This window comes from Myotis brandtii, unplaced genomic scaffold (genome assembly GCF_000412655.1).
Source record: "Myotis brandtii unplaced genomic scaffold, ASM41265v1 scaffold587, whole genome shotgun sequence".
Classification (NCBI taxonomy): Eukaryota; Metazoa; Chordata; class Mammalia; order Chiroptera; family Vespertilionidae; genus Myotis; species Myotis brandtii.
The window spans coordinates 560,787-575,556 of record NW_005370207.1 but is presented as its reverse complement, the minus strand read 5'-3'; the positions used below and the strand labels follow the sequence as shown (position 1 = coordinate 575,556).

Genomic DNA, 14,770 nt, shown 5'->3' with positions numbered 1-14,770 from the left:
CGTTTCCGGGTCGGGCGAGGAACCTGTGCGGGGGTTCGGCCCCGGGAAGCCTTCGTGCGTTCTCCTTTTTTTTTCGGTTCCAGGAGAAGGAGCGGGCCCGCGGAGGCACCGCGGAGGGCGGGCGCAGGGGACGCGCCTGGAAAAGGCCCCCCAGGAAGTTCAGGGCGAGTGACTGGTTTGTGCTTCTTCCCGCAGCCAAGCCGCAATGAAGAGCTGCTCACAGTGAAAGGAAAGTAGGTCGCGCCCACTGAAAATGCCTTTAAGGGACAAATACTGTCAGACTGACCACCATCATCACGGATGCTGTGAACCAGGTACCTACCCCGTTCTCCTCCCGTCACTTTGTCCTTCCCCAGGGCCGCTCCGCCTGCTGCTTGCTTCCAGCTCGCTTTTCCTCCTGCCCAAGCAGCTGTGCCCAAGGAAGCAGGCTATCATTTCCCCGTAGCCTAGCATAAATGCTTGTGCAAACAGGAGGTCTCCCCTGCTCGATCCCCTGAAAACGGCACTGCGGGTGTCACCTTAAATCTTTTCCACAAGATCAGTTACCCCGTTTCTTTCAAGGCAGCCTCCAGTTAGTGTACCCCATGCTCTGTAAATGTTTAGGATGGAAGAGGAAGGGGGGAAAAAATAGTAGCACACTAGTATTTATCTTCATGAAGATTGTTTTATGGAAAAACAATCAACTTGAAAAAATTAAGTTTCGTAGGCATTTTGATCAGGGACTAGCGCTTTAAAGCCTACACATGAGTTCAGTTTGAGCGAGAAAAAGTTGGTTGAACTCAACTTATTGGGAGAATCAGGCTTTGCCAAATGCAACCTTTTAAAAATTTTCTTGGACGGAACATACTGTATTGCAAAAAAAAAAAAAAAATCCTGGTTATTTGCGTAGGGTGCGTGAGTATTTTTAGGACATTTTATTCAGTGGAACTTTCAAAAGTTGAATTTGTGAAATGAACACTTTGGTTTTTGTAGTCTCGTGAAGAATACTTAGAAAACTTTAATTTGATAAATGTGATCTGTAAACTATTGGTAGTTTTTCAACTTAGAAGTTTGATGTGCTTTGTCATAAACAGGTACAACTTAAAAGGAATCATTGAATACACACCACCTCCACACCCAATAAATGCTAATTTATTCTAGTTAAAGACAGGTGGTATTATTTTTGACCTAAAAGTTATTAGGACACTATACTTTTGTTTGCTTTTTGCTGGAGAATTTTAACTGTCCTAATGTACTCAGTTTTATCACAGTAGAGTTTAGAGTACTCTTTTGCTTAATGGGAAAAATTGGCCATGGTAAAGGGGAAGAACTTCCACTTTCAGAAAACTTTGGTACACAGGAGAATAAAATGTGTACAATGACGCTATCCCCACTGATTTGGTGAAAATCAGTAACACCTCTGCTAATACAACAGTTAATCCCATGACGGGATCCAGTTTCTGTTCGCCTGTCCCCTTACCTACCTTAACTCTCAGCACCCTTTCACACTGCATATTTTGTGTATTATTTGAAGTAAAGATATGTTTTAGCAAGTGTTGAATGGAATTTACTAGTTTTGAAGTAGAAGGCTGTGAATGCCTTGTATCCCACTGACCTTTTATTTATTTTTTTTAAGAGTACTTCAAGTCATTTAGGTTGAACTAATAAATGAAATAATCTTATTCAAGAAGAAATTCATTGATTCATTTTCTTGACAGGTTGTTATTAAGCACCAGATAGGTGACTAGACACTTTCCAGGCAATGGGAATAGAAGTGGTGAACAAAACAGATAAGGTCATTCCCTTATAGGACTTTTGAGTGGAAAGAGGTAGACAGATAAAAGATGACCATATCTTATTTAGTGTATTCTGGTAATTAGAGTTTTCTAGAGACTTTAATGTCGTTTTAAAGATGCTTTCCAAAGTTGAACTTTTTTTGTTAATCCTCACCCAAAGTTATTTTTTTCTATTGCTTTTTTAGAGAGTGGAAGAGAGGGAGGGGGGAGACACACACACACACAAACACACACAGAGAAAGAGAGAGAGAGAGAGAGAGAGAGAGAGAAGAGAGAGAGAGAGAGAGAAACATTGATTGGTTGCCTCTGGCATGAGGCCTGACCTGGCCTGGGATCAAACCTGCAACCCAGGTATGTGTCCTTGGGCAGGCAGACACTCTAACCACTGTACTGTGCCAGCCAGGGCTCTAGAGTTGAACTTTTAAATCTGTATTAGAACTTTTGTGATTCTTTTTTCCCCCTGTATTAACAAGAAATGAGACAAGTTGAGTTAATTAAAAAATTTCAACTTTCTTTTACCCTAAGCTTTCCATGCAGTTTTTGTTTCAGACTAGTAGGTCAAAGGTAGTTGGTGTTTCTTTGCTTTCTTAGTTATAGTAATTAAACACTTTTTGAGCATTTAGTTCAGTGGAAGCTAGAAGTTTGTTAACTTAGAGAGTAGTTAATTGACATTATTTCAGAGGAAAGTAGGTGCTGAGTGGGAGGATGTTTCCAGCACTGAGAGGAATATATTATGATAAAAGATGACATGATGTTTGAAACATTCTTTTAATTGGCTCTCCTGAGAAGTCTGTCCTGGTTTGAATTATGAATAGTGGGTAAGTTCCTTGGATGAGAGCAGTGGTTTTTGAGGAGGCCTTGATAGGATGGGTCAATTTGTAGTGAAAGGTGGTATTGTAAGCCTGTCAGTGTATGTATTTTCTTAGTTATTAAAATATGTATATATTGATTTCAGAGAGGAAGGGAGAAGGAGAGAGACAAACATTTATGATGAGAGAGAATCATTGATCAGCTGCCTCCTGCTCGTACCTCACTGGGAGACTGACTGGGAATTGAACTGTGACCTGGTTCATAGGTTGACACTCAACCACTGAGTCACACCTACTGGGCAGTTATTATTATTTTTTTTAATTAAAAATTTTTTTAAATCCTCACTCGAGGATATGTTTATTGATTTTAGAGAGTTGAAAGGAGAGGGAGAGGGAGAGAGAGAGAAACATAGATTGGTCGTTTCCCGTATGCACAGGACCAGGGATGGAACCCACATCTGGTTATGTGCCCTGACTGGGAATCGAACTGCCACCTTTTGGTGTACAGGACTGTGCTCCAACCAACTGAGCCACACTGGCCAGGGCCTTAGTTATATTTTAACGATGTTTTTTTTTGCTATAGAAAATTTTAAACATTCAATTGTAGAGAGAATGGTATAAGGAACCTGATATAACCATTGCACAACTCCCATCAGTTATCAAAATATGGACAATTTCTTTTCATGTCTATTCTCCCCTCCCCATGATTTCCTTCTACACCCTCCAACTGCTCCAACACCCTCTATTATTTGAAAGCAACTCCCAGACATGATTAGTAGAAGGATCTTTTAAGGGGCTTGTTTTAAGGTAGGAGACAATACTCTATTTTTATTTTTATTCTGAAAGTGTGTTCTTGGAAGGATGTAAAGAAAGATGCTAACTTCTGAGGGTTTGGGTTTTTGGTTGGAGGGAGATGTTGTTTGTTTTGTTTTTCCTAAATGGTTATATAACCTGATCTTGGGAGGGGATGACAGGATATGTAAAAAATTTTATGAAAATATTAAAGTTTTTGTATTAACGAAGAAAGACTTAAATGGGAACTACACAGATGTGTATACAAGTGGATGCGTCCTTGCGTAACTAAGCTAATCCTGGGGTTATTTTGAATGGTATCTTAAGAGGTATATGTGTTCTGGTGATAGCAGTGTTCGAAGGTGATGGGTAACAAAATTTAGTTGAGCTTTAAAGTCAGATGTTGTCACATGGGAGTGGAAGTTGATGTATTATAGAAAGTTTTCTGGAGCTTGTACCTAGATGAGAGGGGGCTCTAAGGAGAAGTTTCCATTTTTTTCTTTATCCTTCCCTTATTTATTGCTGTCTTTTCATTCTCCCTTTCTAGAATTCTTGCCACAGAGCCAGACCTTGAAGCTTTTGGTTCTTTACAGTTGTATAATTTTTACCTTCTCTTGTGTAGTTATTACTATTTTTAAGAACAGTTATGAGTTTTAAAGTACAAGTACTGGAAAGAGATCTATCTAATCCAAATAAATGGTATCACCAGTCTATTTACAAACTTCTGATATTGGTTCTCTAAGGGTTGAATTCTACTTCTCTTGGATTTTGGAAAAGATTTCAGTTTTTGATATCAGAAAAGCAATTGATTTTGCACATGGTGGTGGTGATGATGATGGTGGTGGTGGTGGGGATAGAACACTTATTGAGCACTAAGTATATTCCAGGCTCTTCTTTGATCAGTTTACCGCTATTAGCTAATTTGATTCTCATACAATCCCCATTTTAGAGATGAGAAAAGAGTGGTCAGAGATTTTCATTTTCCTTGGTTGTATCTAGTAAATGGCAGAAAGAGAATTTCAACACAGTCCAGGTCTGGAGTCTTAATCAGTGCAGTTAGTGCCAGTGTCAGATGTTCTCAAGAGTTGTATTTGTGGCCCTAGCTGGTTTGGCTCAGCTGATAGAGCAGCGGCCTGTGGACTGAAGGGTCCCAGGTTTGATTCCGGTCAAGGGCACATGCCCAGGTTGCAGGCTCCATTTTTTACCTTCTCTTGTGTAGTTATTACTATTTTTAAGAACAGTTATGAGTTATAAAGTACAAGTACTGGAAAGAGATCTATCTAATCCAAATAAATGGTATCACCAGTCTATTTACAGACTTCTGATATTGGTTATCTAAGGGTTGAATTCTACTTCTCTTGGATTTTGGAAAAGATTTCAGTTTTTGATATCAGAAAAGCAATTGATTTTGCACATGGTGGTGGTGATGATGATGGTGGTGGTGGTGGGGATAGAACACTTATTGAGCACTAAGTATATTCCAGGCTCTTCTTTGATCAGTTTACCGCTATTAGCTAATTTGATTCTCATACAATCCCCATTTTAGAGATGAGAAAAGAGTGGTCAGAGATTTTCATTTTCCTTGGTTGTATCTAGTAAATGGCAGAAAGAGAATTTCAACACAGTCCAGGTCTGGAGTCTTAATCAGTGCAGTTAGTGCCAGTGTCAGATGTTCTCAAGAGTTGTATTTGTGGCCCTAGCTGGTTTGGCTCAGCTGATAGAGCAGCGGCCTGTGGACTGAAGGGTCCCAGGTTTGATTCCGGTCAAGGGCACATGCCCAGGTTGCAGGCTCCATCCTCAGTGGGGGATGTGCAGGAGGCAGCCAATCAATGATTCTCTCATCATTGTTTCTCTCTCTCCCTCTTCCTTCCTTTCTGAAATCAATGAGAGAAAAAAAGTTGTATTTGTGTGTGTTCTGGATTCATTTAAAATACCCCTATACTGTCTCTTAAAACTAGGAGAATTTTGCTTAATGAAATGGCTTGGTTTTGAGACATAGTTCCTCCCATTTGTGTACGCTGAGCATAAGCCTAAAAGAGAATCTAAGGCTGCAGAGTCTATATACATAGGACTGCAGGCTTTAGCCCAGGGGTGGGCAAACTTTTTGACTCCAGGGCCACAATGGGTTCTTAAACTGGACCGGAGGGCCGGAACAAAAGCATGGATGGAGTGTGTGTGTGAACTAATATAAATTCAAAGTAAACATCATTACATAAAAGGGTACGGTCTTTTTTTTTTTTAGTTTTATTCATTTCAAACGGGCCGGATCCGGCCCGCGGGCCGTAGTTTGCCCACAGCTGCTTTAGCCCCTTATCAGAGAGCTAAATGCTGTCTGAGCCCAGGCCCTGAAGTAGTAGCAGCACACATGACTGAAGTAACCGTCCTTATCTCCCCACGCTGAGCAAATGATCCTGCATGAACATGGTAATTAATAGTTGAGTAAAACATTATAACATTAAAAAAAGAGGTAATTAAAGTGGCTGGTTTTCTCCAACATAACTATCTCTCTTCATTGGATATCTGATAAAAATTCAGTTTTCCTTTTCATTACCTTGTTTCATATTAATATCATCTAATTTATTGCATATTTATACAGCTAATCTGAGAATTTTGGAAAGCAGGGATCATCTAAACCTCTGTATATGAAAAAAATTAATTTTTAAAATGGGAATGTTCTTATAAAAAATGTATACTTTCTCAAATGCACACGTATAAAAGCCCAGGCTCTGAAGTACTAGTGAAGTGTGAGGCAGAAAGTGAAAATTGCCACCTTAACAGAACCTTTAAGTTTTGTTGGTAACCCATCAGACCTTTTGTGTTTACATATACATGTATATGTTAAATTTATTTCTTTGTGTATGTATTGAAATATATATTAATATAAATGAGATGTTCTGTAACCTGTTTTTTGTTGCTTAATAATCTATTCCTACATATACTGTTGTCAGTATATGTAGATCTAGCTCATGCTTTCTAACAGTAATCAGATTCTGCTGTATGGATGTTTATTAGTTTACTTAGTCTGGTTCTTTTTGAGACTCTTAGGTTATTTGAAATTTTTCTCAATTATTTACAGTGCTACAGAGTGCTGCAGTGAACATTCTTTTTAAATTTTTTAAAAAAAAAATAATTGTTGAAAGTATTACATATGCCCCTTTTTTCCCCCCAATGACCCCCCCCCATGTCCATGAGTTATGCATATATGCATACAAGGTTTTTGGTTGATTACCTCCTACCCACCCACCCTCCCCCACCTTCCCTCTGAGATTCCGCACTGTTCCATGCTTCCATACCTCCTACCCACCCCCCCTCCCCCGCCTTCCCTCTGAGATTCTGCACTCTGTTCCATGCTTCAGGTCTCTGGATCTATTCTGTGCATCAGTTTATTTTGTTAATTAGATTCTACGTATGAGGGATCATGTGATACTTGTCTTTCTCTGACTGACTTATTTCACTTAGCATGATATTCTCCAGGTCCCTCCATACTGTCTCAAAGGGTAAGAGATTCTTCTTTTTTACTGCTGCATAGTATTCCATGGTATAAATGTACCACAGTTTTTTTATCACTCATCTTGCAGTGAATATTCTTGTACATCTATCATTGTGACCAGTTCTTTCCTTAGGCAGTGGTCTTTGAATTTTGCTCTCACAGTTGCCCAGAGAGCTGTACTGAATTGTCCAGAGGGTTTTGGAATGGTTTATGAGGTGTGGTTAGGCCATCATTGTCCTAAAACTTTGGTTAAATATGGCGGTTCCTTTCAAGGACAATAAAAAGGCAAACATGCCAAATATGTATTAAATAATACCAGGATAGGACAATCTCTGCATTTAAACTTATTATCTAGCTTTAAGTGGTCTTATTTTAGCCTTGAATTGAGAATGATTGTAGTTATTTTTCCCCATTATTTCATTTTGTCTTACGAAGATGATGGTGAAATATATACAAGTGTGATTGTCTTTTACATGATTATAGCAAACCATTGTTTTTCTTCAATAGTAAATGATTTAAATAACCCTTTTTTGTGGGGATTGGGGTGGGTGTTTGTCTTCCATGTAGTTTATATCCTGGAACCTGGAGATGCTCCTTTGTTACAGCAGCCACTACAGACATCCAAATCTGGTATTCAACAAATAATTGAGTGCTTTCGATCAGGTATGAATGATTTGGGATGTATTTTTTCAGTCTTCACATAGTAGTTAAAAACTACCTAGAAATCTTTAGAAATAATTTTTTTAAATTAAAATGTATACACTGTTTTAAAATATATTTTCAATGTATTTTTAAAAAGTGGATGAATTAATATGTGATCTAGAGATTCTTTTTCAGTACTATATATTATATATTGGTTTTTAAAATAAACTTATTTACTATGGTTTAAAGAAATATATTATGTGGTGTATCTGCTGATAAAGTGCCTCTTCCTCTTAAAGATTCATTGTTATTTTTTGACATGTTCTTTATAAACTCTCAAAGGGCAGTAGTAAATTATATTGGGTTTTTCTAAGTTTTAGAAGAGTGGGTTATTTACTCACAATGTCTCAGATGTCACTTGTCCTAGATTAATTACTTTATCATCTCTGTGACTCACCTTCTTCTGCTTAACCCTGGAGTTTATAGAGTTTGAATATCTATAATAGAGCACAAGATGGCTAAAATAAGTCAGCTACATTTGTTTAGTGTTTCTTTCCATTAGATTATGATAATAATTAGATATATAAGTGTATTTGTGTAGTTGTAGTTCATTGCTTTAAGGAGATGTTGCTTACTACATATAAATGATTGAGAGCTATTTATCAGTAAGATCTTAAGTTGCTGTGATTCTTATTATTCTCTTGTTCACTTCATGTGGATTTGGCTTCTCTGACATTGTAGACTATTGAGTCAAATATGAACAAGCAAACTGATGGACACTTAAAGGATTATCTTTTGTTGTTTTATTTATCTTAATGAAATTATTAAGATAAATATTAACTTATGTTAATATTTATCTTAATGAAAATATACTGAGATTCAAAAAAAAGATAATTGATGTGCAACCACATGTTTTGTATTGATGAGAACTTTTTTGATGTGCTTGTTTTTAAAACATTGTTAAGGAAAAACATATTAATTTATTTTAGGATTCTAAGAAATAAATTGTTTCTTAACCTAAAAAGTTTTTTTCTTTGACTCTTTAAGATCCATTATACTTTTCATCTATAGTCCTCATGGTATTGCTTTTATGTATATTTAATTTAGTAAATATTGTGTATATGCCATATATCTGTGCTCATGTTGGTTAGTGGTATAACCTAGGTGTTTCTTGTTGTTTTTTACTTTTGGTAATTACCCTTGGCTAACAGTAATAATTGATAGACTAAATTCTCCTATGGTAAATACAATTAAAATTTTAGTTATTAGGGACTGTATTTAAATATATTTGTGGCATAACAGAATGGTTAATTTCTGTTTGTAGTAAGAGTTTCTGTTAGCTACTTTTAGTATAGCAATAAAATTTCTTTTTGTTCTTATATCATGGAAATGAAGGTAATAGTTTTTCATACTCAGTAGTATTCTTTGCTTTTTAAAAATTCATAATATGGAATTAATAAGGTTACTTTCTACTACTTCAGTTTTATAGTGTTATTTGATTAAGAAGTTAGAATTGGTTCGTTCATAAATGCTTTGTCTTATAGAAAATACCTTTTCAGCAAGATCCTATACTCAAAAAGTATATATTTTTTAATTTTGAAAGATGAATATATAAAAATGAAATTATTTGTTCCTTGTTGAACTGTGGTCATATCTGTTTTCTGTGTTTGGCATTTCTTTACTGTCTAAGCCAGTGGTTCCCAATGTGGGGCACATGACCCACTGGGGGCAATTTGATTTTTAAGGAGGGGCAATTCGAGAATGAGTTATTAACAGTGAATTTTTTGCATTTCCTATGGTTCTAGGGGCCTCATAACACAGTATGTAAATATATATTGTGACATATTTATGCATTTCCGTTCTCTATTATATGTTTTGAAACTTTATTTGATATTTTTTCATATCACTTCATGTTTTTACTATTTTTTTAAGCAATTTCTTAGTGATTTCTTCCTCAGTACTTCAACTGTCCTTTCATTCTTTTATTTTTCTCTTTCATGGATGCCATGTTCTTTGGAAGCTTGTTTACACCCAGTTAATGGCCTTTTAGGCTTCTTTCACATGAATAGGAGTTCACTTTTTGAATAATAAGAATTATATGTCACAGAGGGGGCATCAGGATGTTAGAGATGCTTAGGTGAGGCGTGGCCAAAAGAAAGTTGGGAACCACTGGTTTAAGCTAAAGAAAATTGACTGTGAAATTTGTAGTATGTTCCTTTTAAAATGTCCCCAGCAGCCTGGCTGGTTTGGCTCAGTGATTGAGCATCAACCTATGAAATGGAGATCACAGTTTGATTCCTGGTCAGGGCACATGCCCCTGTTGGGGGCTCAAGCGCCAGTGTGGGCATGCAGGAGGCAGCCGATCTATGATTTTTCTCCCATCATTGATGTTCTATTTCTCTCCCTCCCTCTCCCTTCCTCTCTGAAATCAATAAAAATATATAAAAGAATTAAATATCCCCAACAGATTTGCCTTCTCAGTTATTTTTTATTTAGGCAAATTGTGAAAATACTATAATTTTAATTCTTTAAGTACCCAATAATTTAAATTAGAGGTGATTTAGAAATATGCTGACTGATATAAGGAAACTAATTATGGATTTAAAAAGGAATTTCTTAGCCCTGGCTGGTTTGGCTCAGTGGATAGAGCGTCAGCCTGCAGACTGAAGGGTCCCAGGTTTGATTCTGGTCAAGGGACATGCCTGGGCTGGGGGCTCGATCCGGGGTGTGCAGGAGGCAGCCAATCAGTGGTTCTCTTTCATCGTTGATCTTTCTCTCTCTCCCTCTCCCTTCCTCTCTGAAATCAATAAAAACGAACTTTTTACTTTATTAATGTATCTCATAGCTAAGCATTTTTAATTTCTTCAAGATAATCTCTTACATATCTGGATAATCTAAAGTCTACGGAGGTAGCTCTTCTTTAGCACTGAGGTGTTCAAGTGGTGCCTGTCTAAAACCTTGGGAGGGTAAGATGGAAGTTTGGAGGGATTGAGATCCCTTCCCAACCTGAGATTTGCAGGTTCCTCCCAGTTCCTCTACTCCAGCCGTGGGCAAACTACGGCCCGCGGGCCGGATCCGGCCCGTTTGAAATGAATAAAACAAAAAAAAAGACTGTTCCCTTTTATGTAATGATGTTTACTTTGAATTTATATTAGTTCACACAAACACTCCATCCATGCTTTTGTTCTGGCCCTCCGGTCCAGTTTAAGAACCCATTGTGGCCCTCGAGTCAAAAAGTTTGCCCACCCCTGCTCTACTCCCAAGCCTGCCTTGAGTAACTCATCTCTTTCTATGTTCTTTCCAATAAGCTGGGTCACACACATTGCATTTAAAGAACTATCATGGTGGTGTTATATATCTGACAGATATTTGAAGGTAAAACTCTGAAGTCCTTGCTTTTGTTCTTGTTAACCCTAGAGCAGGGGTCCTCAAACTATGGCCCGCGGGCCACATGCAAATACAAATATTGTATTTGTTCCCGTTTTGTTTTTTTACTTCAAAATAAGATATGTGCAGTGTGCATAGGAATTTGTTCATAGTTTTTTTTTAAACTATAGTCCGGCCCTCCCAACGGTCTGAGGGACAGTGAACTGGCCCCCTGTTTAAAAAGTTTGAGGACCCCTGCCCTAGAGGCTAAGTCAGGTTGGCAGTAGTCATATTAGGATATCTACCTTTATCTTCAAGCTCAGATAATTGTCTGCAGCTATGGTATCATCTCTATTTAAGTGACTCACCTTCTCCTGCCTACACTGGGCTGTCTGTGACCTGGTATTAATTCCTATCCAAGCTGGAAGTTCATAAAAGGCTGAGGAAGGAGTTGACTCATTTTTTAGGTCCACCCAACCCCATGTGTGCTGTACTACTGACTGCATGACCAACTTTGACCCATTCTCTTTGCCTCGCACTTCAGCTTTTGCTTTAGCCTTTTTTTCTGGCTTTAAATTACAAGTCCTTCTTTACCTTTGGTAGCTTTTTATTTCAGTGTGCTTGACTTGTAAATTAATTTGAATAGATTTTTCTTTTTTGGAATTGTGCTTGTGGCTTAAAAAAAATAAAGAAGTACAAAACAATATATAAAAATAAGTTTCTTTTTTCTCGGGCAACCACTGCTACATGGTTTGTGTCTTCTTCCAGAGACCTTCTATGCATATACAAACATAAATTCCTCATTTTCTTCATAATATAAATGGTAGCCAAATGTGCATATTATATATCTTTGCTTTATTAATAATACAATCCACTATTGTTTGACATCTGTCCATAGATATCTCTCTCTCTCTCTCTCTTTTTTTAGAAAACTGTTTTTGCTTCAAACTCTCTCTCTCTCTCTCTCTCTCTCTCTTTTTTAGAAAACTGTTTTTGCTTCAACGTACAGATTTTCTACTCTGACATCCCTGATGGTTGGGTGATTGGAGACATGTCATTTGCTCTGAATCCCTGACTTGTGGTACCACCTTTACTGTACCCTGCTCTTTGCTAGAGCCTTGCCTTGGCTGTTATCCTCTAGGATCACTTCTGTAACTTGCTGTCTTCAAATTTTCCTCCTTTCTATTTACACTTGTATTTTAGCTTCCTTCCTTCCTGAGCTTTCTCCCTAAACTGAAATAAATATTTAAATAACAAAAATATTTATACTTTCATGAGACATTTATTAAAATGGATTTAATTGAGTTTAATATTCTTTCTTAGTCTTCTAGGCTGATGGTAGAGGTAAAGCTATGGATTATGTTAAGGTTAGAAATAGAAAAATAGGGAGAAAGAGAGGATAATAACTTTGTCCAGTATTTAAAACTGGTTTAATATGAAGTTGATAACTTTTTTAATTCTTGAAATATATAATACTGTAAAGAGATAATGTATATTATAGGAAAAAGATTCTGCCTATGGAATACAATACAGCTATGTACAAGGCACAACATCTTTTTTGAATTTTAAGGAGGAATAAATTGTAGCGAAAATGAGAATTAGCTTTGTATATTTGCTATTGTCATTTTCCTTCTTTGAAGGTTTTTTTTTTCCTACTTAAAGCAACATTAATGTCAGTTTAGTATAAGCTGTGACTGGGTGATGATGCCTCAGTCCTGTCTCTGTAAGCAAAGGAATTGTGATTTATCAGAGATATATAAGGGCTTGCCTTTTTTGTTTGTTGTTACATAGCAATTTTAGGAAATTTGCAATCTAGGTATTTTAAAGATCAAATAGTCTTTGGATGAATAAGAAAATAGATTTGTTTGATTTGTTGTTTTTTGAATTCATCTTCAAAGCATGTTATTTGGGGCTACATTCCTAGGAGAGCAGCCGTTATATTAGTCTGGGAATTTCTCAGGGGCATAGATCATACCCTTCACTTTCATGTCTCCAGTGAATAATAACATTGTACTTGGTATTTAATAGGTGTTCAATAAATATCTGTTAAATTAAACTAAAAGATTCACCAATTAGGCACTAAAATAATTTTTTTATATTTATAAATTTATTGTAGTATGTGGCAGTGTTCCACAATTACCCTCGTGATTTTTATTTTTTTAATATATTGTTAAAATATATTTTTATTGATTTCACAGAGGAAGGGAGAGGGAGAGATAGAAACAATAGTGATGAGAGAGAATCATTGATTGGCTGCCCCCTGCACACCCCCCAACTGGGGACTGGGCCCGCAACCTGGGCATGTACCCTGACCAAGAATCGAACTGTGACCTCCTGGTTCGTAGGTTGACGCTCAACCACTGAGCCATGCCAGTTGGGTACCCTCGTGATTTTTTAACCAAGCCTTGTAAGTGGTAGTTTTAAGATAACAATTTTAATTTTCTTAAGTTTTTCTACTTTTTACCTTTAAGTACTTATGTTAAGGCATGATTAGTTACAAATTTCTTTCATGCTTGTCTTGGAACTCAGAAGGTTTGACAGGAGTTACAGATTTGCTTGCAATGCCGGGATGATATTCTGAAGACTGAGCTCATGTGTCTTCAGCAGTATAAAGCCAGCAGTATACCATTTTGTTTTGCCAGTTTATACAATGTATTTGGCATTAAGGAATAGCACCAGATAAACCCTTGATGAGATTTAATTAATTTTTATTACACACCTATTATGTGAGAATCCGAAATATACACTAATTAGTTAATTTCTAGGCATCAAAAACCATACCTTTTGGAGGGCTGGTGTTTTGAAAAATACTGATTGGTGATCTGTGTAAGTAGTATATAGTGATTTCTAAGATAATTACGGTAAGAAAGAGGGAGGAAAAGGAATAATTAGGAGGAAGGCACCATGGCTTTCTCTTTTCCAGGATCAAGAGCTGTGGAAGAACTTTATGGTACTGTCTAGATGACCATGTCTGTTGTCTCAGGTTTTAGCTATTTACGAAGGCACAATGGTTGGCTGTGTCTGATTGTTAGCAGAGCAATTAGAAAATGGTAGCTGATTAAAATAAGGTTATTATATCCCCATGGGGAAAAAACAAAAAACCTTAAATGGCTACTGAAACTAACTTTGGGGAAAACGTGTTTTTTTGTGTGTCTGTATTTATAGAATTAAAAATTAAAAGTATTTTTCTCATTGGTAAAATGTTTAAGTAGAATTAGAAAATCTTTCAGGTCCCTTTTTTGATTTTTTTAGTCCACTCTACATAGACTAGAAAAATCTTATTTATAGAGACTAGTGGCCCGGTGGAAGAAATTTGTGCACATTAGAAGGGAATTAATTAGCAGAAACATTTTAACCCTTTTCGGTCCAACCTCGAGGCTGACTCCACAGACCAGGCGCTAGGAGCAGGTCCAACGTCGAGCAATAAGAACATTAAAAAGTTCAACATTCAATCCCGTCAATTAATTTGGACCAGACTGTTTGAATTCCAAAAATAACATTGGACCACAAAGGGTTAATGTTGCTATTTGCCCTTTCTCTATAATAGAAGTGTGAGAGATGAAAGAAAATTATTAAAATGTATATGAAAATAACATATACATTTATTAATAAATAAACAGTAACAAAAGGATCTAACAGCAACACAGGCATGATATAAAAACAACAAAAACATGATATGAAAACAACAAAAACATGATATAAAAACAACAGTGATGCAAACAATGACTGATCAAGTGATTAAACTTATTCTAATATCTTCTTGTACACCACATTAAGAGTGAAAACACTTTCAGAGTGCTTTACTAATTTCCCTTGTGCTGAAGTATTTAGAACTTTAACTTTAACGTCACATGCTCTTCGAACTCAAGAGAAAGCAACATATAACTGACCATGTG

General features: G+C 36.7%; 1 protein-coding gene across 2 annotated transcripts in view; it reads left to right on the top strand.

The window, feature by feature from the left end:
* Positions 1 to 37: 37 nt before the first annotated feature.
* The window catches only part of ZNF800 (zinc finger protein 800), a 27,967-nt gene continuing 13,234 nt past the window's right edge, over positions 38 to 14,770 (top strand). For both annotated transcript variants that reach the window (XM_005879177.2, XM_005879176.2), the window contains exons 1-2: positions 38 to 314; positions 7,434 to 7,529. In XM_005879177.2, coding sequence (XP_005879239.1) covers positions 254 to 314; positions 7,434 to 7,529 — 157 coding nt within the window. In that variant the 5' untranslated portion in view covers positions 38 to 253. The remainder of the gene's footprint in view (positions 315 to 7,433; positions 7,530 to 14,770) is intronic.